We start from the raw sequence: 26,297 nt of genomic DNA, 5'->3' as shown, positions 1-26,297 counted from the left end.
ATATAATATAATAATGCGGAAGTAAACCTGGAAGTCTGGGTATGCGCCAGGTGAGCAACTTTAATTGAAATCAACGGGCGGCATTTTCGATCCGGTATCCAGATAATATAATACATCCATGACACAAACAACTAACCCTAACCAGAGACGTGTTTCCCTTACCCTTCTATCCGCCATTTTACTCCTGTGCGTTTGAACATTTGCGACAATTGCCTCCAAAACAACCCGCTTCAGAAACAGTTTCATTCCCACCGCAATAAATATCTTGAACTCTGAACACTGAGGAACAAGCATGGCCCTATATGCATTGTAATTGTATGTATGTCTATATATGTTATATGTTTGGAACCTGTACCAATGAGCTGTACTGGAAGCAAATTCCACCAGCCTGGCTGTGGTCATTAAAAAGAATCTATCACCTAACCCAGCCTTTCTCAAAGTGGGTGCCGCGGCACCCTGGGGTGCCGTCTGACTGCGTCAGGGGTGCCGTGAAAAAAACTTCTGACATTTCATAGAATACATTCTTTTTACATATAGGCCTATGCAAAGGGGCCGTGTCCACCGGACGCCCTTTTAACCCGCCCTCGGCGGAAAAAAAGCTCTCGGGTCGGGGCTTCTCTTTTTTTGTCGCGGCGCTCAGAGCGCTCAGAGTTGAAATAATCAACTTTTGGAACAGCGCCGCACTTATCAAGCGGCTCGGACGTGAGGCGGCTCGTTTCAGCAGCGTTCAGAGAGAGAGAGGGAAAGGGAGGGAGAGAGAGAGAGAGACCGCTCCGTGGACACAGTCGTTGGTCACGGGCGCTCAGAGCAGCAGGGGCCGTGTCCACCGGACACAGGACGCTATGAAAAAAATGCGTCGTACAGACAGGCACACATCACGAGTCACACCCCCTCCTCTCTCCAGTGGATCTGTGTCCGCTCTGTTCCGACTCCGGTGCGTTTGATGTATAAAAACACTCTGCAGTGACACGGTAGAAACTCTCTGATTGAGAGAGTCAGAACGGAGCGGAGACGCCGGTGGATTCATTTGAGCGCGTGCCTGCGCGCTGCGCGCATGTAGACCTTTCTCTCTTCCTCTCACATTGCGGATTATTGTGTGCGTGTGCGTGTGTGTGCATATGTAGGCTACAGAGGCACCTATGCACCCTGCATTTACAGTTTGTATTATGCTCTGTTAAATAATACTGTCTCATCTAAATAAACAGGACATTTACATTTAGGCTATGCAGTGTTATTTTGAATTACATTTTACACAGGGGTGCCCTGAGATTTTATTCACTTTTGAAAGGTGCCCTGACTGAAAAAAGTTTGAGAAACGCTGACCTAACCAACCAAACACCTAACAGTAGCTCTGGTGGCCTTAAATTGACTGAACAGCACCACCTGATGTTGTGGAGTAGGAATTACAGGACATTTGTGTGTGGATCAGCAAGGTGGAATATTACTTTAGTCCTACAGTGCCTAGCAGATACGACAAACTATTTGGATATTGAGGATTTTACAATTTGAGTTTTACATTATTTCGCAAGAACGAAGTTGTGGGTTACAACTTTCTTTTGTTTGTTTTTTAATTCCAGTTCCAGATTAACTGGACACAGTGGGCTGCAGCAGCCAGAGAAGAAACGAAGACAGATTCTTGATCAGGATGGTCCAGGCTTGTAAAACAAGGGAGGCAAACTTTTGCCTCCCAAAGTACGGAGTCATCCTTCTGTTACTAGCTGCGTTCATTTTAATCTATGTGCTACATGACATCTACTTAGAGAAGGGGAGGACCTGCCCTTTTGAAAAAAGCCAATCTGAGGTTAAGTAAATTTAACATAATTTGAATTTGTGTTATTAACAATTAAATTTCAGGTTTATATGTTTGTAAATACCCTGTAAAGCCACATTATGTAATAACACCGCATTATGTAATAATCTGCCACATTTTGTAATAAAAATCTCGAACGCAATATGTAATAAACTTTGCCGCATTTTGTAATAAGTTGTTACATTTTGTGTCACTTATTACAAATTGCGGGTGTTGCACTTTTTTTATGAAAAAAATGTAATAATTTGGTGCATTATGTAATAAACCACCAAAATGGATCTATGTCTGTACAGTAATTAGAAGGAAAAAAACATTAGGACCATCAGAGCAACGCTGCCAGCATGACTCATAAATATGAATTCATTTCTAAAACCAGTAGGATGGTCAAAACTAAATCAAATATAACTTTATTCATTATAATAGGCTACATCCCCTGTGTACTGCTTTCATTCTCATTCAAGCTTTTTTCTCTCCTCCGTTTCTCACCTGCAGCACAAGGAGAGCAGGGCATCAAACATAACAACACCAAAGTATATGTGCGTCAACCAACGATGCCCTATGAGGGGCCGTACAAGCCATAATTCATTCTTTCACTCTCATACACATACATTCTCCTTACACATACATATATTTTCACTCACACACACATACATTCTCCTTACACATACATATATTTTCACTCTCACACACATACATACATTCTCCTTACACATACACATACATATATTTTCACTCTCACACACATACATACATTCTCCTTACACATACATATATTTTCACTCTCACACACATACATACATTCTCCTTACACATACATATATTTTCACTCTCACACACACACATACATTCTCCTTACACATACACATACATATATTTTCACTCTCATATTTATACATTTTCATACTAGAAGTAATATAGAGTATGTATGTAAAACGAAAATGTATGTATGTGAGAGTGAAAATATATGTATGTGTATGTGTAAGGAGAATGTATGTGTGTGAGAGTGAAAATATATCTATGTGAAAGGAGAATGTATGTGTGTGTGTGAGAGTGAAAATATATGTATGTGTAAGGAGAATGTATGTGTGTGAGAGTGAAAGAATGAATTATGGCTTGTACGGCCCCTCATACAATTTAATGTGTCTTACAACCGTAAAAAAAAAGTTCCACACCACAAGTGACCAACAGTATTTCGTACCGTGTGGCAGGAAACATCTTCCTCACTGGCTCATTTGTTTCGAATACTTTCAGCATGAAGTCAACCCCACCATGATCCTCCCAAACGTTTTAAGAGACCCTTATATGCATAATGGCATCTGCACCTTCAAGCCACTGACCACGCAGGACGCTCAGGAAGAGGACCTCATACTGGACTCCATTGCGTGGCCTGAAACCGCAGCTCTGGTTTCTTTGGAGCAGACCAGCGATCCTGCTCACAGCACCTTCACACTCCTCCCAAAGAAGGGAGGAGGACAGTGGCGTGTAGGAGATCAGCTGGAGGTTATGATTAAAATGTACGACTTCCGAGGCCAACCCAAGCAATCTGGGGGGGACTTCTTAGTCAGCCGTCTACATAACCGGGAGCTTGGTGCAGGTGTGGCTGGGAAAATGGAGGATCACCTCAATGGCTCCTATTCTGCTGTGTTCTCTTTGCTCTGGGAGGGGAGCGCTGAGGTTGAGGTGATGCAAAAAACTCAAGTTCAATATTGTTGTAAGTCTTTATTCAAATTGAACCCCATGCCCTCTGGAGGCCTGTGCTTGTTTTCTCAGTGAAAGCTCTGTTTCTCTATCCCATCAGGTCACACTGGTTCACCCTAGTGAGGCTGTGACCGTCCTGCAAAGACTGACCAGGGAACAGCAAGACAGGATTTACTTTCAAAGCACCTTCCGCTCAGGCTCGGTGTCTGAGACGACCACCTGTAACATCTGTCTGCATCCGACCCAGCAGCCGCTGTGCAACTACACTGACCTCCAAACAAGTGAACCGTGGTTCTGCTACAAGCCAAATAACCTGAGCTGTGATACCAGGGTCATACACTCTAATGGAGGGTGGAGCAGAAATCTCAAGGCTAAGGAGGAGCAGCTTTTTCAAAGGTGAGGGAGTGGAGAGACACGTAGGACCGGCTTTTTGAATGACTTTACATCTTAACATTATGTATTTGTAAAATTGTGTTTCTTTTTCTTTATTCTAACTATTGGTCGCATTATTCTATTTGTATTGTGTTTTGTGTGTTATTTGTTTGCTGCTGTAACACAGTCATTCACACAGTCAAATGTGTAAAACAGCACAAAAAGTAAGGAAATTTGTGTTTGGTAGATTATTTCTTTGTTGTGACAATGGTTCTTTGAAATAAATCTTATAGCATTGGAAAGCCTGTTTATTAGCCTTTTGAATGGTGTCACACTTTAAGGAACATGCATTTGTGGGGTGAGCAGCAGAGCTAAGTATCTGGGTTGCGCCCATGAAAAATGTACCAAATCTTCTCAAACAGCTTATTCTGCCATTGACTCTTGTTTGGTGTTTGGTGGATTGGATGATTGAAATTTGAAGAAACAAGACATATTGGCAATTTAACAGTTTATTCATTTAACAAACAGGAGCCTCAGTAGCGTGTGGAAGAACCATACACAGCCACAACAGCCTGGCATCTCCTCCTCATGCTGGTCACTAGCCTGGACACACACTGCTGTGGGATGGCATCCCATTCTTCAACCAGCATTTGTCGCAAGTCAACCAACGTGGTTGTGTTGGTCACTCTGGCACGAACAGCACACTCAAGCTGATCCCACAAGTGTTCAATGGAGTTGAGGTCAGGACTGCTGGCAGGATGCTCACTCTCAAATTTTGGAGGTAGTCTCTGATAAACCTTGCTCTGTGGGGGCGAGTGTTGTCATCTTGGAGGATTAAGTTCAGTCCTAGACTGGAGATATGGGATTGCCACTGGTTGCAGAATTTCATCTCAATATCTCTCTGCGTTGAGATTACCTCCAATGATGACAAGCCTTGTTTTTCCAGTGAGGGAGATGCTATCCCGTAGCAGTGTGTGACCAGGCTGGTGACCAGCATGAGGAGGAGGTGCCAGGCTGTTGTGGCTGTGTATGGTTCTTCCAATCCACACGCTACTGAGGCTCCTGTTTGTAAAATGAATATCCAATCCACCAAATTCTAAACAAGAGTCAATGGCGCAACCCAGATACTTCTCACCCCACAAATGCATGTTCCTTACATAGGCTAGTGACAAACTGTCAAAAAGGGCTTTAGTTTTTGAGATACCCCTACCGGAGGTAGAACAAAACCTAACAATGTTTTTCCTCATCTCCAAGGTCTCCCATATATGAAATGGATTCTTCTTTAAAATATTTTATTGCAAACATTGTTAAATTGATACACATTGTCATACACCCCAAACTTAAAAAAGAACAAAAATACAGCCTGGCCGTATGGGAGTTAAGACATATAAACTCATGTAGATTAATAACACAAGCTCTGACAGCTTTGAAACTTGACATACAGTAATTGTGGCCAGGAAGTTCCTTTACCTATTAGAAAAAACTGGATGTGAATATCTTGATGTGTGTAACATATAGAGACCTATAAACACTTGCCTTAAATAAGCGGACATACAAAAAAAGAATATCTATGCAGAATATTCTCATTTACTTTGTAGTTGCTCGGCCAGGGATTGTCATAGAAACACATATGATGGCTTGTTTGAAAGATGGATTCGTGCAGAATCCAGTGATACCAATTATGTGAATATAGCATGCATAGTCAGCATAATACATCACCAAATGTATGAGGTGTCCCAAATGAAAGAAAGTGAAACATTAACATAATCAAGTCTCCACAGCCCATTATCAATGGTGACAAGAATGTTGACCAGTTCAGTCTTACTACAACCTAAGTAAGTAACTTTGGGTAAGTGCTACTCTTTTTTATAATACATTAAATAATAGCATATTTCATGATGACACCTTATATAGTTCATATGGAAACAAATATCCAGGTGAATCAGTTTAAATTGAAATGGAACACCTTAAGTCATTACTGCATAATGGCAAATAATAGTGTTAGTGTTGTGTATTTCCCTAATAACGCACAGGACGCAGTGACTCTTACTGCACATGGCACCTTTACTCAGCTCGTGCAAAACCAGAACTTCATATACATATCCCAGCATTCCTTGGTACACTGATAACAACGGAACAACGGTCACACAGAATACAAAACTCAAAATCTGATACATCACACCCCCCCCACCCCCCCTTTTTAAATGAAAGTACACTTTTGTTACACCATGACTTAAAATATCAGTGCCTTGTATTACCATACAACTCAACTCAACTCAACTCAAAGTTTATTTCTATAGGACATTTAAAAACAACCTTAGTTGCCCAAAGTGCTGCACAACATACAGGTGCTAGCAGTATAAATAAAACAACAAAATCATCAAACATAGATTAACAGAAAAATAGGGCCGTAAAAACAGTTACTAAGATAAAACAATTAAAAGCTATACTAAACATAAAAGGTCAGGGTGTCAGGGTGTCAAGGTGAGTTGAAAGCCAGAGAAAAGAGATGAGTCTTTAAAAGGGATTTAAAAAGCTCCAGAGTTTCAGCTGCTCTGATGTGAAGGGGTAAGGTGTTCCACAATTTTGGGGCCACAACAGAAAATGCTCTGTCGCCCTTGCTCTTTAATTTAGATCTGGGGCAAACCAGCAGTAACTGGTTGCTTGACCTCAAGGCTCTAGCTGGAGCAGGATGCTTAATGAGGTCAGACAAATAGAAAGGGGCTAGACCATTTAGGCTTTTAAAAACAAACAATAAAATTTTGAACTGCACCCTGAACTGGACAGGGAACCAGTGAAGAGAGGCGAGAATAGGAGATATGTGATCACGCCGTTTTTTCCCTGTCAACAATCGAGCTGCTGCATTCTGGACAGCCTGTAGGCGGTTCAAAGACTGCTGGTCTAGTCCAGCATAAAGAGAATTACAATAGTCAAGACGACATGTAATAAATTCATGAATCGCCCTTTCAAAGTCAGGTAAGGGGAGATAGGGCTTCACCTTACTTAGTAGCCTTAACTGGAAAAAGCTAGATTTAATTACTGAGCTTATCTGTCTGTCAAATTTAAAGGCAGAATCAAAGATAACTCCTAGGCTCCTAGCAGTAGGGCGACAGTAGGAGGCTAGTGGACCAAGAACACTATTACAGCCATCAAGAAGGTTGGAATTGCCGAATAGAATTATTTCTGTTTTTGATTTGTTAATATTCAGGAAATTTAAGGCCATCCAGATACAAACTCATACAAATGTCTCTAAGTTAAATAAATGTCTCTAAGTTAATTTAACAAACTCCTTTGTATTGCTTTTTTTTTTTTTTTTTTAAATTCTGTACCTTTTTAAGACAGGCATAATGTAACAAAGCTATACTGAACTGAAAACAGTAGTTACATAATTATTATATTGACCAACTTAGTCCAAGTGTCAACCTGCTTGCAAGAACAATCAATCTGCACATTAAGGGTCATAGCGCTCAGGCAGCTTCCTTTCTCTGGCTGAGTGGCGCAGCATTGGAGATGCTGCTGGCACCTCTGCACTGTCCATATGCAGAAGATCAGCACCGGCTGACACGTTGTCTTGGAGCACACTTGGCTGGGTGGACGTGTCAGTATTAGAGGTTGTACAGTCAATATCCAAAATGAGTCCATCAGTTGTGACACGGGATCTCAACTGATCCCCATGTCTCCTGTATGTTATGTCTGTGTCTGTCTCTTGCACTTTGTAGGACACTGGTCCTGTTTGGTGCTCTATCACTCCAGGAATCCACTTCTCTCCCCCCCCTGCCGTATTTTGCAAAGAGAAAGATCTGCTCACTGCCCGCTGGTCATGATAGAACTTCTGCATGTACTGCTTTCTGCGAACTGTGACTGCAGTGTCAGAATGCATCAGGTCCAGGTGAGTTTGCATATGTCTGTTTAGGACCAAGTCCACAGGCGACTGACCAGTGGTGCAGTTTGGGGTACAGCAATACTGCATCAGAAACACAGAAATCTTGTCCTCAATGTCGAGTGTAGTCTGAGAAAGCTTCTTAATTCCACTCTTAAATGTCTGCACGTATCGCTCTGCGAGACCATTAGAAGCAGGATGGCCTGGGGCGCTTGTAGAGTGCAGAATTCCATTCTGATGCATGAAGTTCTTGAACTCTGCAGACGTGAACTGCGTTCCGTTGTCAGTTACAACATGCTCCGGATGACCGTATGCTGCGAACAGTCTCCTTGGTCTTGTGATGGTGGCTTGTGAGGAGGTGCTGGGCATTCTGAATACTTCTAGCCACTTGGAGTAGGCATCTACGACAATCATGAAGGTGTGACCTACAGTAAGAAGGGGCCTGCAAAGTCCACGTGTAATCTTTTTCAGCTCTGGCCTGGAAACTCCCAAGGATGTAAAGGCACCTGCCGACTCGTGCCGAGGCATCCGTTGTTCCATCTGGCAAGATTCACAGGCTTTGCAGACCTGCTCTACATCCGTGTCAATCTTAGGCCACCATACATATTTGCGTGCCAGAGCTTTTCACAACTCCTTGATGACCAGAATGCAACTCTTTCAACACAACTTTTCTGAGCTTCTCAGGCAAAACCACCCTGGTGGGTTTCAGACTATTGTCCACATCATCAGGCCAACCATTCGTAATGTATTTCAGAACCTTGGCTAGCACACTGTCTGTGCATGTGGCACGTGCAACTTGATCAGCATCCACTGGCAATTGCATCAAATGTTCAGTTCATAGAACATGAATGCTCTGCGATATGGCTTCAGTCCCTACATCGCTTGTGTCAGGTAAAGGAACCCTTGACAGTCCGTGTGCATTGCTGTGTTTTTCTGAAGCACAGTACTCAATGCAATAGTCATAAGCAGAGAGGATGATTGCCCATCTTTGAATCCAGGCAGCAGCCATGGTGGGCAGGCTTTTGTGTTCTCCAAAAAGAGTCAGCAAAAGCTTATGATCAGTGACAAGCTTGAATTTCCTTCCCCATAAATATTGATGGAACTTTTGGACTCCAAAAATCAATGCCAGTCCTTCTATTTCAATCTGAGAATATTTGTTCTCAGCAGGGGATAGCGTCCGTGACGCCCAAGCAATGGGACGGGTTTCTCCTGTTGGCCTCTCATGCTGAATGACAGCTCCTATATAAGCTGAGGAGTCAGAAGCCAGAGTGAGGGGTAGGTTAGAATCATAGTGCAGGAAAATCTTGTCACTTGTTAGCAACTTCTTGCACTCCTCAAAAGCCTGCTCTGGTTTCTTCCACACCCATGCCCCGTCATACTTTAACAGCCTATGGAGTGGAGCTTTTTTAAGTTTGGGGTGTATGACAATATGTTTCAATTTAACAATGTTTGCAGTAAAATATTTTAACCTAAGAATCAATTTCATATATGGGAGACCTTGGAGATGAGGAAAAACATTGTTAGGTTTTGTTCTACCTCCGGTAGGGGTATCTCAATTTTTGGGGGGCATTGTCACTGGACTATACAAGTGTGGCACCATTTAAAAGGGTAATAAACAGGCTTTCCAATGCCATAAGATTTATTTCCAAGAAGCTTTGTTACAACAAAGAATCTATCAAACACAAATTTCCTTACGTTTTGTGCAAAGTGTAGTATTACCTACTGTATAGCTAGTAGATGTGTATATTTTAAATTATTTTCCAGTTTTTGAAGCAGCACAAATTAAGCAGTCTGCTGCAACCCATCTTATTATGTTCACTCTGTTTTCAATCAGTAAAGTCAACATGAAAGTCTCTATCCATGCTTCAGGACCTGCCAATGTCATTGTGTTGCCAAAAACAACAGGTAAAGCAGGATTTTTACAATAATGATCACTGTGGTTCTACTTGAAATATGCAACAGGTTGTTAGAGGTAAATTAGGCAGGAAGCTTTGTGCAAACAGAACCCATGTTTGCTTTTATGTGTGTGTATACAGTATATACATATTGGACATTAACTGTTTTTTGTGTTTGTTTTTATTCTGTTTTATGCTTCTCTTTAAAAAAAAAAAGTTTTGTCTTCATGTAAAGCACATTGAGTTGCCTTGGTATGAAATGCGCTATATAAATATAGATGCCTTGCCTTGCCTTGCCTAAAACAACTTGTCCACCAGAGCATTTTGGAGTTGTTGGATTGTGTATTTGATGAGGGAAACCAAGAAATCCCATTAGCCTCCGTAGAATAGCTCTGAGCAGCTTGCGGCTGCGCGCCGCCGTTCTAAAAATAGCTCACACCGACAAATAAAGGTAACAAACCTTTGTTTGCTATGGCAATGGGCCAGTTTGCCAAATTGTTGAACTATCCCTTTAATCTTAATTTTCTCATGCAGGCTTCAATGCAACTTCCTGTGAAAAACAGATCAGAAGGCTGAAAGTAAAAAGTTGCACCAGCTGTTGGAAGTTGTATCGAAAGCCCACATTTTTGTAAAAAAAAAAAAAAAAGGTTTACATGCACGGTTACGCAGAGAGGGCACAACTGGTAACTGGTAAAGTGAAAATCAGAATCAATACATTGACCGGTACATTACACATTGACCTGAGCCCAAATTTAAAAAAGAAGACTTACTGACGTCTCTATCCTTCACACTTCCCCTCATGTCCAGTAGAAGTGAACAACGATGTGAAGTCTGGACACACCGGCTATTACTACAAAGGAAATTGGAGAGCACTGAGGGGAGCCCAGGTTCAACAATTCAACACCTCCACCATCGGTGACTGTCTGAGAGGCATTCAGGTCTACCTTTATGGAGACTCCACCATCAGACAGTGGTTTGAACACCTCATTAAAGCAGTACCAGGTACCCGACCTGCAGGTATTTCTTCTGTTTGATGTTAGTCTCACTGTGGAATTAATACGTTTCTTGTTGAATGCTTCCAGATCTCATTGACTTCGACCTGCACAATGTGAAGCGAGTTGGACCTTTCATGGCTTTAGATAATGCTCGCAACACCTTGGTGACGTACCGCTGCCATGGTCCTCCTATTCGCTTTGGTAATGTTCCCACCAGCCAGCTCCATTACATCGCCAATGAATTAGACGGTTTAACTGGAGGCAGGAGCACCGTTGTAGCGATTGGCATCTGGGCTCACTTCGTCACTTACCCCATTGAGGTGTACATCCGCAGGCTGCAGAGCATCCGCAGGGCGGTGGTGCGGCTGCTGGACAGAGCTCCAGACACAGTGGTCATCATCCGCACCACAAACCTTAAAACGCTGAGGCTTTATGAGGTACTGATCAACAGTGACTGGTACTCTCTGCAGCAAGATAAGGTGCTCAGAGCCATTTTCAAAGGACTGAATGTTCATCTGGTGGATGCCTGGGAGATGGTCCTGGCCCACCACCTGCCACACAACCTCCACCCACAGCCACCCATCATTAAAAACATGATTGATGTCGTTTTGTCCCACACATGCCCTTAATAGGGCAGTTAGATGTGTGTGTGTGTGTGTGTGTGTGTGTGTGTTTTTATTGGGAGAGGACAGAAGATTCATAGACACATGCTATATTTACATATTTCCACCAGGTGCTGCTTTTTTCAAACACACAGAGACTGGACTATCTAGTTTTTCTAATTTTTTTTCTGAGCCAGCACAAAATAAAGGGTTTGGGTCAGCTTTACCAAATAACCACTGCTGAATCATCACATTTAAAGAGGAACTATGCAAGACTTTTTACTATTTTTACCTTAATTAAACAGCTTTGGAGTAATTGTGATGGTTAAATAAATGACTTGTAACTTGTTATAGGGAGAATGGAGGCTCTCTGCCTTCCTAGCGTCTCTTGGCTGAAAACCAACCTTGTAAGATCAGAGCCTCCGACCTCGTGTCCCAGCTCTCGTCTCTGCGGCACCGCCACACAAACATGTCCTGTAACCTGTAATCTCTTGTTTATCATCCTGAGACCCTGCGTCCTCATATGAGGACATTACATTTTTGCCTCTTAGCACCATGATACTCCATTATAAACAATTAATTTGGTCATTTTTAGTGCAGTTTCTCAGCACCACCTAGTGGATAAATAAACTATGACAGTTTCGTTTCAACCATTTCTCCACCCATAACAGAGTAAATGAAACTGAAAACAGTTGAGTGGAGACGAGACGCCACATTACAGGTTTGAATCTTTACTGAACAACACAGACTCAGTGGATTGTACAGAGAAAGTCAAAGGGAATGAACTTGGGTGAGTCTTGTTATTGACTTCAATACATCTGGAAATCAAAGGAAATGGCTGAGAAAGCTGCTCTCTTCGAAAGTTACCTGAGTTGCCATGTGTGTTCAGAGACTTTCAGAGATCCTGTGTCTCTGAGCTGCAACCACAGCTTCTGTTCAAGCTGCCTGCAGCAATTCTGGGAACAAGCTAAGAACAAAAACTGTCCCATTTGTAAAAGGAAATCTTCAAAGGATTATCCATCCATAAACTATTCACTCAAAGAACTGGCCGACTCCTTTGTTGGGAAGCAGAACAGTGGTTCACCTGAGGAAGAAAAACAGAAGGAGGAGGAAGAGGAGGAGGAAAAACAGAAGGAAGAGGAGGAAGAAGACGAGGAAAAAGAGAAGGAGGAGGTGGTGTGTGATGAACATCCAGACGTCCCTTATTGGTTCTGTGAGGACGAGCAGAAAGCTGTGTGTCCTGTCTGTGAGTTTCCTCTCCACCATGGACATAAAGTTGTTCCTATAGAAGAAGCAGTCAGTGACCTGAAGCAGCAGCTGAAATCTGACTTAGAGTCTCTGCAGGACAAGAAGAACAAATATGAGGAAGTGGAAAAAACCTACAATGAAATGATTGAACACTCCAAGAAGCAGCTGTTGTCCACAGAGAGGCAGATCAGAGCAGAGTTCAACAAGCTCCACCAGCTCCTGAACGAGGAAGAGGAGTCCAGACTGGCAGCTCTGAGGGAGGAAGAGGAGCAGAAGAGGAAGACTATGAGCAGAGAGATGAAGATGATTGAGGAGCAGATCTCCTCTCTGTCAGACAGTATCTGTGCTGTTGAAGAAGAGCTGCAGAAACACAAGGTGGCGTTCCTCAGCAGTCATAAAGCCACTCAGACCAGAGCCAGAGCCCAGTGCTCACTGTCAGATCCACAGCTGCTCTCAGGAGCTCTGATAGATGAGGCCAAACACCTGGGCAACCTGTCCTTCAGAGTCTGGGAGAAGATCAAGGAGAAGGTCCACTTCACTCCTGTCATCCTGGACCCAAACACTGCACATCCCTATCTCTATCTGTCTGATGATCTGACCAGTCTTAGACATGGAGACACATCAAGGCAGCAGCTTCCTGACAATCCAGAGAGAAACACTCAGTATACCCAAATTCTGGGCTCTGAGGGCTTCAGCTCAGGGAAACACAGCTGGGAGGTGGAGGTGGGAGATCATCCTGTCTGGAATGTGGGTTTGGCTAAAGAGTCAATTGACAGGAAGGGAAAGATATTTGTTTCACCAGAATATGGATTCTGGTGTATGACGCATCGCAGTGGAAAATACACCAATGTTGCTGGTGAGACTGTGACAGTGAAGAAGAGTCTCCAGAGGATCAGAGTCCAGCTGGACTATGACAGGGGGGAGGTGTCCTTCTACGACCCTGAAGACATGACTCACATCTGCTCTCACAGAGACACTTTCACTGAGAAACTCTTCCCATTTTTCAGTATTGGACCGTCTGGTGATGCTAAAACCTCTGATATCACTTTGTGTCACACTGAGATCAGTCTGTGATGTTCATGTTTTTCCAACTCTAAACTCATCATGACACTTTACAGCCAACCTGCTTCTACACCTGCTCACCTGTCATTTTGTATTTAAAACACATTTGATTTGGTTGAGGGTCACTGTAATAATTAGCTGACTGATATTGGGCTCTGAATAATCATCCAGAAATGTGTAGCCTACCTGAAAACACAAACATCTCAACAACTGAATGAGCTCAGGTGATGAACCCTTATACGGGAACAAATCTGATTATTGTTTTAAATAATAACTGATCAGAGGGATTTTGTTTGTATTCACCAGTGTAACATTCACTGTAATGACTGTATAACAGACTTTAATTGTGTTTTTCTTTAACTTCTATCATCATCTGTTTAGGTTTGTAGGTTTATGTTTTACCGTTATTGATTATTGGGTCACATACTGATTTTATAATCATTTGTTGTTGCCATGGAAACTTAGTGCCTTATTGTCCCCAAACTGGTGTTTCTACATGAAAATAATTTATTTCTCGTTTTGCTTTATTTTACATGATTGAGCGCAGTTGACAATACATGTAAAACAATCATGTAACCGATGTTTACATGATATATTGTTGAATTTGGATCAATGAATGATTAAAACTTCATTTTTCTCTAAAGTCAAGTCTCCTCTGTTTTACTGCAGCTGTTAACAACATTTCTTTGTTCCCTGTCGATGTTTTAAGACTCAGCTGTTAATTCAGTTGGATTCGCATCAAAATATAAATAATTCAACAGTCGTGCAACATCTGAAGATCAATGGATACAACAAGCTCACCGTCACGGCTCATAATTCAGTGATGCTGGTATATACATATTTGTCTTAAATGTGTATAAAAATTGAATATTTTAATATACCTGCTTGAACAGTTTTTAAACTATATTTGTCATTTGACTGTAGGCTATTACATGTTACCTCAGCTATCTTACTTATTGTAAGGATAACGTGAGACAAACTGATGCATTGAACCACAATAAACTGCCCCACCTCCCTCTACATGGTTGTATAGATAAATCCATAAGTGTATCTGTTCATGTCAGCTTTATACTGTGTGTTATGCATAATGAGCAGACATTTTATTGAATTAATATTCTATCAGTTAAAAAAAAACAAACTACTATTTAAGTCAGTCTTTAATGGAAGTCAAAAGTCTTTATTTGAACATTGCAAAATATGACATATTATATTACTATTATTGCTGCTTTTTATTGGCGTAATTTCAAAGTTGAAAATATTATATATTCTTTACAGTGTCAGACAGTGTAATGAACAAAACCCCAAATCTCATCATGGCATTTCTGAGTGTGATCATATGTAATAAAAAACATGTTTTTAAATGGGACAGAAGAGTTTAGACAATGAAAGTGTTAGAAATAATAAAATGACATTGGAAATGGGAATATTCTTTATATTATAACATGACAGTGTTGACATGACAGAGATCATATATGTTTGATGAACACTCTTATACTTCATATCATAGGCCTACTCACAAATTAAATTTTGTGTAATAAAATGTAGATTATTTTAAATGTAAACACTGCAAGTCCCCGTCTCTGTCTGATGATCTGACCAGTGTGAGACGTGGAGACACAAAGCAGCAGCTTCCTGACAATCCAGAGAGATGCACTAAGTATAACATCATTCTGGGCTCTGAGGGCTTCAGCTCAGGGAAACACAGCTGGGAGGTGGAGGTGGGAGATCATCCTGTCTGGACTGTGGGTTTGGCTAAAGAGTCAGTTGACAGGAAGGGAGAACGATTTGCTTCACCAGAACATGGATGCTGGTGTTTATGTCATCGCAGTGGAAAATACACCAATGGTGTTGGTAAGACTGTGACAGTGAAGAGTCTCCAGAGGATCAGAGTCCAGCTGGACTATGACAGGGGGGAGGTGTCCTTCTACGACCCTGAAGACATGACTCACATCTACACTCACAGAGACACTTTCACTAAGAAACTCTTCCCATTTGTCAGTATCGGACAATCTGGTGAAGCTAAAACCTCTGATATCAAAATCTGTCACTGAGATCAGTCTGTGATGTTAGTTTTTTTTTTTTTTTTTTAAGTACATATTTTTGGGGCTTTTTTTCACCTTTATTGGATAGGAGAGTCGAGAGAGAACGGAAATGGGAGGCAGAGAGGTGGGGAATGACCAGTGTTGTGCTAGTTACTGAAAAACAGTAACTAGTTACAGTTACTAGTTACTTCATTAAAAAAGTAACTCCGTTAGTAACTCAGTTACTTCAACCAAAAAGTAATGCGTTACTGAGAAAGTAACTTTTTCGTTACTTTTTCGTTTTTTTTCCCCAATGCTCCCATTAAATAAAGGTTGATTGAATTCCCCTCTAACCTCATTTCAGTTCTGTACTGATGCTGATGAAAAAACGGTTTTTATCTTTAAAATTTTACCATCATCATCATCATCATCATGCTGCATGATGTCAGTAGCCTACAGCAGCATGACAGAACTGCAAACATCTTGAGGATACTACTTTGACCGAGTTACGTTCAAGAACCTGTTTAATGACGGAAAGTACTAAATTCACTCCAGCCGTAATTTCTTTCGATCGATCAGCTGTGTTGACCCAGAGTGATCAGCTGTGTTTACCGTTTCAGGCGTCCGTCTGTCGGACTCTAACCGCTGCTGCTCGGTGGAGTGGGTGCTTGTTGTGTCTCGCTGTGACTCTCGAGCTGTGTCCCAGTTGAGGGGCTGCAGCCTGAACTGGGACACAGCTTCGGTCTCGGATGCTACGTTAGCTACGTTACCTTAGCTCGCCGTCATGCCGTGCTCTGACCTGTCCAGTCCTCAGTCTTCATGGAGCGTGTTAGATTACGTGTGGGACGCTAGAGGGCGGCCACCAAGCGCTTTGTTTTTCACCGTGTTGCAGTGTGCTCTGTCTTTCTATCAATTCAATGAAACTTTATTGATCGCTAAAATGTAATGGGAAGTGTGTGCCGCTGTAAAACCTCACCAAAAGGAACGGAGTAACGCAGCGTCTGGTAACGGTAACGGAGTTACTGATTTAAAAAAACAACGCGTTACGTTATTAGTTACTGAAAAAAGTAACGGCGTTACGTAACGGCGTTACTAATAACGCGTTACTACCCAACACTGGGAATGACATGCAGGATAGGACCGCGGGATTCGAACCGGGGTCGCCTGCAGTGAGGACTATAGCTTCAATACATGGGGCGGGTGCTCTACCAACTGAGCTACACACCGCCCCCAAGATGTTAGTTTTTCTATCATGATGGTTTGAGGTTTATTCAACTCTAAACTCATCATCACACTTTACAGCCAACCTGCTTCTACACCTGCTCACCTTTCATTTTGTCTTTAAAACACAATTGATTTGATGTTGAGGGTCACTGAAATATTTAGCTCACTGATTTTGGACTCTGAATCATCCAGAACTGTGTTAATGTACAAAACTGAAACAACTCAACAACCGAATGAGATCAGGTGATGATCAGATGATTGAACAGTGTAATATTCACTCACTGTAATTACTCTATCATATAGCTACTTTGTTCATAATTGTATTTTTTCTTTAACTTCTACAATCTGTTTTAGTTTGTAAGATTTATGTTTCACTGTTATTGATTATTAGTTTTTTATATTTGTTTGTTGTTGTCATGGAAAATTAGTGCATTATTGTCCCCACACTGTTATTTATCCTGAAAATGATTTAGCTCTTGATTTGCTTTATTTTACATGATTCAGCGCAGTTGACAATACATATAAAACAATCATGTAACCAATGTTTACATGATATATTGTTGAATTTGGATCAATGAATGATTAAAACTTCATATTTCTCTCTAAAGTCAAGTCTCCTCTGTTTTACTGCAGCTGTTAACTAAACTTCTTTGTTCCCTGTCGATGTTTTAATACTCAGCTGTTAACTCAGTTGGATTCACATCAAAATATAAATAATTCAACAGTCGTGCAGATGCTGATAATAATATCTGAAGATCAATGGATACAACAAGCTCTCTGTCAGGCTCATAATTCAGTGATGCTGGTACTGTATATAAAAGTACGTATTTGTCTTAAATGTGTATAAAAATTGAACATTTTAATATACCTGCTTGAACAGTTTTTAAACTACTTGTCATTTGACTGTATTACATGTTACCTCAGCTATCTTACTTATTGTAAGAATAACGTGAGACAAACTGATGCATTGAACCACAATAAACTGCCCCACCTCACTCTACATGATTGTATAGATAAATCCATAAGTGTATCTGTTCATGTCAGATTTATATACTGTGTGCTATGCATAATGAGCAGACATATTATTGAATTAATATTCTATCAGTTTAAAAAAAACTACATTAAAATAAAAGTATTTAAGTCAGTCTTTGGTGGAAGTCAAAAGTCTTTATTTGAACATTGCAAAATATGACATATTATATCCTAAGTAATATTATAGAGTTACTATTATTGCTGCTTCTTACTGGCGTAGTTTGAAAGTTGAAAATATGATATATTCTTTACAGTGTTGAACAGTGTAATGAACAAAACCCCAAATCCCGTCATGACATTTCTGAATGTGATTATATGTAATAAAAACATGTTTTTAAATGGGACAGACGAGTTTAGACAATGAAAGTGTTAGAAAAATGACATTGAAAATGGGAATATTCTTTATATTATAACATGACAGTGTTGACATGACAGAGATCATATATGTTTGATGAACAATCTTATGCTTCATATCATACTCACAAATTAAATTTAATAAAATGTTTAGTAATAAAATGTAGATTATTCTTTAAAACGTAGTGAATTACATGGCATACAACTTGACGCTAAGGTTTAAGTAAATGTTTTTAGTTACTGTCAACTGATCATATTAAAGTTTTAATATTCAGTTAATCATCCTTAGTTCCTAATATTTACTAACTAACACTTAAAGCAGATAACAGCGGCACGGCCGTTTCGGCTAATGCTGTGTTCAAGGCAGGCTTTTGAAACCGTAAGTTACAGCTTCAAGTCACAACTACGACTTGGTAGCGTTCCAGGTAACCCGTAGCTCGTGTTTTTACCGTCCTGTTGTCTGTGAAAGTTCCCTATAACGGCCACTCGTAACTTCCGACCCGTGAACTCGTACCAGATCGAACTGGTATGACTTCACAGGAAGGAAAAACACAAAGTACGAGTTTCCTTGAACGCACCATGAGTTAGCAGCCCCCGCCCTTGTCAGGCATCAATTGGTCCTCGTGCTACGTCACCACATTCACGCGCATCCCTTGGCTGCACACACAGCCCTTCATGCCGTTCTCTCCCCTCATTGGATAACACTTGTATCCCACAAGGAAAATTTTCTCCTCGGGTTACAGCAGAGCAGAGTGACGGAGAGACTCGTGTTTAGGCTGAAATACTTCATGTAAGTGATTGCTGACGGAAAATAGGACTATTTAGGACTTATATTAACAAAAACATTCCACTGATATCTGCTTTAATTTGATCATTTTTAGTGCAGTTTCTCAGCACCACCTAGTGGACAAATAAACTAAAAACAGTTTCGTTTCAACCATTTCTCCACCCATAATAGAGTAAATGAAACTGAAAACAGTTGAGCAGAGACGAGACGTCACATTACAGGTTTGATTCTTTACCGAACAACACACACTCAGTGGATTGTACAGAGAAAGTCAAAGGGACTGAACTTGGGTGAGTCTTGTTATTGACTTCAATACATCTGGAAATCAAAGGAAATGGCTGAGAAAGCTGCTCTCTTCGAAAGTTACCTGAGTTGCCATGTGTGTTCAGAGACTTTCAGAGATCCTGTGTCTCTGAGCTGCAACCACAGCTTCTGTTCAAGCTGCCTGAGACAATTCTGGGAACAAGCTAAGAACAAAAACTGTCCCATTTGTAAAAGGAAATCTTCAAAGGATTATCCATCTATAAACTATTCGCTCAAAGAACTGGCCGACTCATTTGTTGGGAAGCAGAACAGTGGTTCACCTGAGGAAGAAAAACAGAAGGAGGAGGAAGAGGAGGAGGAAAAACAGAAGGAAGAGGAAGAGGAGGAAGAAGACGAGGAAAAAGAGAAGGAGGAGGTGGTGTGTGATGAACATCCAGACGTCCCTTATTGGTTCTGTGAGGACGAGCAGAAAGCTGTGTGTCCTGTCTGTGAGTTTCCTCTCCACCATGGACATAAAGTTGTTCCTATAGAAGAAGCAGTCAGTGACCTGAAGCAGCAGCTGAAATCTGACTTAGAGTCTCTGCAGGACAAGAAGAACAAATGCGAGGAAGTGGAAAAAACCTACAATGAAATGATTGAACACTCCAAGAAGCAGCTGTTGTCCACAGAGAGGCAGATCAGAGCAGAGTTCAACAAGCTCCACCAGCTCCTGAGAGAGGAAGAGGAGTCCAGACTGGCAGCTCTGAGGGAGGAAGAGGAGCAGAAGGGGAAGACTATGAGCAGAGAGATGAAGATGATTGAGGAGCAGATCTCCTCTCTGTCAGACAGTATCTGTGCTGTTGAAGAAGAGCTGCAGAAACACAAGGTGGCGTTCCTCAGCAGTCATAAAGCCACTCAGACCAGAGCCAGAGCCCAGTGCTCACTGTCAGATCCACAGCTGCTCTCAGGAGCTCTGATAGATGAGGCCAAACACCTGGGCAACCTGTCCTTCAGAGTCTGGGAGAAGATCAAGGAGAAGGTCCACTTCACTCCTGTCATCCTGGATCCAAACACTGCACATCCGTATCTCTACCTGTCTGATGATCTGACCAGTGTGAGAAATGGAGACACAGAGCAGCAGCTTCCTGACAATCCAGAGAGATGCACTTACTATGCAGATGTCCTGGGCTCTGAGGGCTTCAGCTCAGGGAAACACAGTTGGGAGGTGGAGGTGGGAGATCATCCTGACTGGAATGTGGGTTTGGTTAAAGAGTCAGTTGAAAGGAAGGGAGAGGTATCTCCATCACCAGTAGATGGAGTCTGGTGTTTATTGTTTGGTGATGGAGAATACACCAATGGTGCTGGTGAGACTATGACAGTGAAGAAGAGTCTCCAGAGGATCAGAGTCCAGCTGGACTATGACGGGGGGGAGGTGTCCTTCTACGACCCTGAAGACATGACTCACGTCTGCACTTACAGAGACACTTTCACTGAGAAACTCTTCCCATATTTCAGTGTTGGACAGTCTGGTGATGCTGAAACCACTGATATCAAAATCTGTCCCTCTGAGATCAGTCTGTGATGTTCAGGGACGTTAGTTTTTCTATCATGATGGTTTGAGGTTCATTCAACTCTAAACTCATCATCACACTTTACAGCCAACCTGCTTCTACACCTGCTCACCTGTCATTTTGTCTTTAAATCACAGTTCATTATTAAGAAATACTGTTATTAAAGTTCTTTGACTTTTTTCTTTCATCAAGCATTTTTTTCAAATCTTTATTTGGTGTTTCCAGGGAGACTCACCCAAACTTGTTTCTACATCATTTAGTTATAATTTTGTGTTTTTTCTTCTCAGTTTTTAGAAAACAGACTGAGCTGTAGGTTGTGTCACTTCTTAAAATCAAAATTAATATTTGAGAAAATGTGAAAACATCATCTTTAGAAAAACTTTACAAATCAAATCTGTTCATTATCCTGGTTATCAGCATCTTGATCTGTGTCAAACAACATTGTATAGTAGTTTACTCTTCTGATGATTTGTTTGTTTCACTTTTGTGACAGTTTGTTCATTATCAGTTTTGAGTCTTTTGTTATAGTATAAAAACATGAGTTTCAGATTTTTTGTTCAATTTACCATGTTTACAATTAAATGTATTTCTGTTATAGCTGACATTTTCTAATTCAATGTCATCATTTGCGTTTCATCCATGTGAGTCAACTTCCTTGGGTTTTTTCTTTACCTTTATATTGCGTTTTCTTTTTGATTATGATGGGTGATGGGTTAAACATGAGTTCATTTTGATTCAATTTGATTAATTCCATGAATATTCTTGCCCTGTTGATTTACAGCCTGGAGACAAGTGGTGTAATATAGTCTGAATTTAATGTTAAAGCTTATCTTGTGATTTCCTTTAGAGTTTACAATGAAATGATCATTTCCATGAAGTGTCAGACACATTCAGTAATTACTTTCTATATTTTATCATTATTTCCGTTTCATCAGTGTGAATCTCCTGCATTGTGTTTTTTTCATCATGTTGTTTCATGTGCAGTGAACAAAAAGTCTGGTTAAAGCACGAGTTAATTTGTTCTTAGTTATTCCATTCAATAAACTCTTAAAGCTGTGCTGCAGTCCTACTCGTGTGTACACACAGACAGACAGAAATTTCTATTTAAATTGTCGTTTTATTGATAACACCATAACACATTCCGAAGAATCAGAGGATCAATATTATTATACAGAAGAAACCCAAACTGACAAAAAGAGACAGAGGGGAAACTAGAAAGAGCCAGCTGCAGAGAAATGATTGAAAAAGGTTGAAAACAGAGGGACTGGGGGGAGAAAGAGTGAAAGACAGCCTACTAAGAGAAGCCAGCTCAGTGTTGTCAGTGCAACTGTGACTCCCTAGTTTTAAATATTATGAAGTAGCTACAATCACACACATGCTGGTTTAGTGTCAGTCAGGCTGTTAAAATGTTCACACATGAACTGAACATGGGATGTCATCAGTTGTGTCTAGAAACCATCTGATAGACAAGGAAATAATGTGAGTTGGATAAACTAGTAAACTCCAGTTGATGAGCCGACAGCTCCACCTGCTGGTAACAAAACAAGATACCAGTGTTTTCTACTGCTGATAATTTAACTATGAGAAACAGTAAAGGGGAATGAAAGTAGATTTTAACTTTGTCAGTCAGAGCTGAGATGTCAGTACAAGGTGACAGATCTCTACTGGAAAAGACACGTTTAGAGGACGGTCAGCAGAAAGTTGAGGACACATTAAACTGGTTGAGTCTAGCTGTTGTTGGAAACAGATGAAAACAAAAACTGTACCATTTGTGAAATGAAATATTCAAAGGATACTCCACTGGTGAACTTTGCTCTGAAGGATCTGGATCATCAGAGACAGAACTGGGAAAGAAGAAGGTGGAGATGATTTGTAGTAAATATCAAGAGTCTTATTCAGCCACAGTGTTACATTCACCAATTTTCTGCAGTTTTTTTTATTTTATTTTTGTCATTGTGTGTTTTTCAAAAACAACATGACAAAGACCTCTTTGTTGGTCAAAACGTTGTTTTTTAAGCTTGAATAAATATTTTTGCATCCGAGGCTACAGAGTGTGCCACATTCCCTTTTTTTCCTTTGTTTATTTTTTGTTTGTGAGCACCTCATCAACACAGGTGTGCGCTTTCCTCTTCAAAAGTTTCAAAAACAACATACCATCACATGTGAATAAAAAAATAATACACATTATGTTGAGTAAATAAAACAATAATGTAAAAACACTTCAGATAAACAAGCTGAACATGTTTCCTGTTACAGTGACAGAAGAAAAAAAAACCTTGTCAAACTGGTTCAGGGTTAGTCAGGCTGTTAAAATGTTCACATTTAAACCACCACAAACCTTCTTATTTGTCTCATTAAAAATCATCTGTATTCTTGAATTAAAAATTAAACATGAGGTGTCAGTGGTTTTGTCTTGAAAACAAGTGATAAACAAGGAAATTAATCAAGTAAAATGTTAAACTCCAGTTAATGAGTCCATATCGCCACCTGCTGGTGACCGAACAACATGACAGTGTGTTCAAGCCAAGCCATAATCATTGACAGAGGTCAATGAAAATGAAAGTAAATTTGACAGTGCCGATCGGAGCTGAGACGCCATTACAGGGTGTGAGATCTCTACTGGAAAACACACGTTTAGAGGACTGTAAGAGGAGAGTTGAGGACTAACTCGGTGAGTCTTGTTGCTGCTGTTGTGTGTGAAATGGCTGAGAGAGCTCTCTTGGAGCGTTTCCTGAGTTGCCACGTGTGTTCAGAGACTTTCAGAGATCCTGTGTCTCTGAGCTGCAGCCACAGCTTCTGTTCAAGCTGCCTGCAACAATTCTGGGAACAAGCTAAAAACAAAAACTGTCCCATTTGTAAAAGGAAATCTTCAAAGGATTTTCCAGGGGTGAGTTTTACTCTGAAGGATCTGGCTGATTCCTTTGCTGGGAGACAGAAATCTGGATCATCGGAGACTGAAAAGCAACATGAAAAACAAACAGTGGTTTGTAGTAAACATCAAGACGAAACTAAATTGTTCTGTAAGGATGAAGAAAGAGCTTTTTGTTCTGTCTGTGAGTTTTCTGTCCACCAGAGTCACAAGGTGGTTCCTGTAGAAGAAGCAGTCAGTGACCTGAAGGAGCAGTTGAAATCTGACTTAAAGTCTCTGCAGGACAAGAAGAACAAATACAAACAAGTGGAGAAAACATACAATGAAATGATTCAACACTCCAAGAAGCAGCTGTTGTCCACAGAGAGGCAGATCAGAGCAGAGTTCAACAAGCTCCACCAGCTCCTGAAAGAGGAAGAGGAGTCCAGACTGGCAGCTCTGAGGGAGGAAGAGGAGCAGAAGGGGAAGACTATGAGCAGAGAGATGAAGATGATTGAGGAGCAGATCTCCTCTCTGTCAGACAGTATCTGTGCTGTTGAAGAAGAGCTGCAGAAACACAAGGTGGCGTTCCTCAGCAGTCATAAAGCCACTCAGACCAGAGCCAGAGCCCAGTGCTCACTGTCAGATCCACAGCTGCTCTCAGGAGCTCTGATAGATGAGGCCAAACACCTGGGCAACCTGTCCTTCAGAGTCTGGGAGAAGATCAAGGAGAAGGTCCACTTCACTCCTGTCATCCTGGACCCAAACACTGCACCTTCCTGTCTCAATCTGTCTGATGATCTGACCTGTGTGAGAAATGGAGACACAGAGCAGCAGCTTCCTGACAATCCAGAGAGATTCACTAAGTATAACATCATTCTGGGCTCTGAGGGCTTCAGCTCAGGGAAACACAGCTGGGAGGTGGAGGTGGGAGATCATCCTGACTGGGATGTGGGTTTGGCTAAAGAGTCAGTTGACAGGAAGGGAGAGATATTTGTTTCACCAAAATATGGATTCTGGTGTATGACGCATCGCAGTGGAAAATACACCAATGGTGGTAAGACTGTGACAGAGAAGAAGAGTCTCCAGAGGATCAGAGTCCAGCTGGACTACGACAGGGGGGAGGTGTCCTTCTACGACCCTGAAGACATGACTCACATCTACACTCACAGAGACACTTTCACTGAGAAACTCTTCCCTTATTTCAGTGTTGGAAAGTCTGGTGATGCTAAAACCTCTGATATCAAAATGTGTCCCACTGAGATCAGTCTGTGACGTTCAGGGACGTTAGTTTTTCTATCATGATGGTTTGAGGTTTATTAAACTCTAAACTCATCATCACACTTTACAGTCAACCTGCTTCTACACCTGCTCACCTGTCATTTTGTCTTTGAACAACATTTTATTTGATGTTGAGGGTCACTGAAATATTCATCTCACTGATTTTGGGCTCTGAATCATCCAGAACTGTGTTAATGTACAAAACTGAATCAACTCAACAACCGAATGAGATCAGGTGATGATCAGATGATTTTGTTTTTATTTACCAACAATGTAATATTCACTGTAATTACTCTATCATGTAGCTTTTTGTATTTTTTCTTTAACTTCTATCATCATCTGTTTTAGTTTGTAAGATACATGTTTCACTATTATTGATTATTGGGTCACATAGGCTACTGATTTTATTCTGTCTATACTAGAAATTAATAATGTGAAGTGTTTTTTATATTCATTTCTTGGTGTCATGGAAACTTAGTGCCTTATTGTCCCCAAACTGGTGTTTCTATATGAAAATAATTTATTTCTAGTTTTGCTTTATTTTACATGATTGAGCGCAGTTGACAATACATATAACAATCATGTAACCGATGTTTACATGATATATTGTTGAATTTGGATCAATGAATGATTAAAACTTCATTTTTCTCTATGTCAAGTCTCCTCTGTTTTACTGCAGCTGTTAACAACATTTCTTTGTTCCCTGTCAATGTTTTAATACTCAGCTGTTAACTCAGTTGGATTCACATCAAAATATAAATAATTCAACAGTTGTGCATATGCTGATAATAATATCTGAAGATCAATGGATACAACAAGCTCTCTGTCAGGCTCATAATTCAGTGATGCTGGTATATAAAAATATGTATTTGTCTTAAATGTGTATAAAAATTGAATATTTTAATATACCTGCTTGAACAGTTTTTAAACTATACTTGTCATTTGACTGTACGTTACCTCAGCTATCTTACTTATTGTAAGAATAAAGTGAGACTGAACCACAATAAACTGCCCCACCTCACTCTACATGATTGTATATAAATCCAGAAGTGTATCTGTTCATGTCAGCTTTATTTAGGCCTACTGTGTTATGCATAATGAGCAGACATTTTATTGAATTAATATTCTATCAGTTAAAAAAAACTACATTGAAAAAAAGTATTTAAGTCAGTCTTTGGTGGAAGTCAAAAGTCTTTATTTGAACATTGCAAAATATGACATATTACATCCTAAGTAATATTATAGAGTTACTATTATTGCTGCTTCTTATTGGCGTAGTTTGAAAGTTGAAAATATTATATATTCTTTACAGTGTTGGACAGTGTAATGAACAAAACCCCAAATCTCATCATGACATTTCTGAATGTGATTATA

General features: G+C 40.7%; 5 protein-coding genes across 5 annotated transcripts in view; all 5 read left to right on the top strand.

Annotated features, from left to right (window-relative positions):
* The window catches only part of LOC146981176 (nuclear factor 7, brain-like), a 454,853-nt gene extending 437,840 nt beyond the window's left edge, over nt 1–17,013 (top strand). The window contains exon 3 of the mRNA XM_085786227.1: nt 16,849–17,013. The gene's annotated coding sequence lies outside the window, so the exon portion shown is untranslated. The remainder of the gene's footprint in view (nt 1–16,848) is intronic.
* On the top strand, nt 1,646–11,393 carry LOC146981178 (NXPE family member 3-like). The gene is made up of 6 exons (XM_085786240.1): nt 1,646–1,801; nt 3,062–3,490; nt 3,609–3,904; nt 9,595–9,665; nt 10,466–10,657; nt 10,738–11,393. The coding sequence occupies exons 1-6, from the start codon at nt 1,646–1,648 to the stop codon at nt 11,277–11,279; spliced, it is 1,686 nt and encodes a 561-aa protein (XP_085642366.1). The 3' UTR covers nt 11,280–11,393.
* Nucleotides 11,572–13,575, top strand: LOC146981177 (nuclear factor 7, brain-like). The gene has a single exon (XM_085786226.1). The coding sequence runs from the start codon at nt 12,087–12,089 to the stop codon at nt 13,572–13,574; it is 1,488 nt and encodes a 495-aa protein (XP_085642352.1). The 5' UTR covers nt 11,572–12,086; the 3' UTR covers nt 13,575.
* A 2,251-nt stretch (nt 17,014–19,264) lies between the features above and the next one.
* Nucleotides 19,265–20,931, top strand: LOC146981175 (nuclear factor 7, brain-like). Its single transcript, XM_085786225.1, has one exon. The coding sequence runs from the start codon at nt 19,315–19,317 to the stop codon at nt 20,803–20,805; it is 1,491 nt and encodes a 496-aa protein (XP_085642351.1). The 5' UTR covers nt 19,265–19,314; the 3' UTR covers nt 20,806–20,931.
* A 2,398-nt stretch (nt 20,932–23,329) lies between these two features.
* On the top strand, nt 23,330–25,500 carry LOC146981174 (nuclear factor 7, brain-like). The gene has a single exon (XM_085786238.1). The coding sequence runs from the start codon at nt 23,496–23,498 to the stop codon at nt 24,915–24,917; it is 1,422 nt and encodes a 473-aa protein (XP_085642364.1). The 5' UTR covers nt 23,330–23,495; the 3' UTR covers nt 24,918–25,500.
* The last annotated feature ends 797 nt before the right edge of the window (nt 25,501–26,297 follow it).

This window comes from Trachurus japonicus, chromosome 9, assembly GCF_045865225.1.
Source record: "Trachurus japonicus isolate A0001 chromosome 9, Traja_1.0".
NCBI lineage: Eukaryota > Metazoa > Chordata > Actinopteri > Carangiformes > Carangidae > Trachurus > Trachurus japonicus.
The sequence above is the reverse complement of the archived record's forward strand: the minus strand, read 5'-3'. Positions and strand labels throughout refer to the sequence as shown.

Coding starts and splice junctions, on each gene's coding strand:
- LOC146981175 (XM_085786225.1), top strand. CDS start 19,315: ATGGCTGAGAAAGCTGCTCTCTTCGAAAGTTACCTGAGTTGCCATGTG.
- LOC146981178 (XM_085786240.1), top strand. CDS start 1,646: ATGGTCCAGGCTTGTAAAACAAGGGAGGCAAACTTTTGCCTCCCAAAG. Junction 1,802..3,061: donor TTGAAAAAAGCCAATCTGAG/GTTAAGTAAATT, acceptor GAATACTTTCAG/CATGAAGTCAACCCCACCAT. Junction 3,905..9,594: donor GAGGAGCAGCTTTTTCAAAG/GTGAGGGAGTGG, acceptor GTTTTCAATCAG/TAAAGTCAACATGAAAGTCT.
- LOC146981174 (XM_085786238.1), top strand. CDS start 23,496: ATGGCTGAGAGAGCTCTCTTGGAGCGTTTCCTGAGTTGCCACGTGTGT.
- LOC146981177 (XM_085786226.1), top strand. CDS start 12,087: ATGGCTGAGAAAGCTGCTCTCTTCGAAAGTTACCTGAGTTGCCATGTG.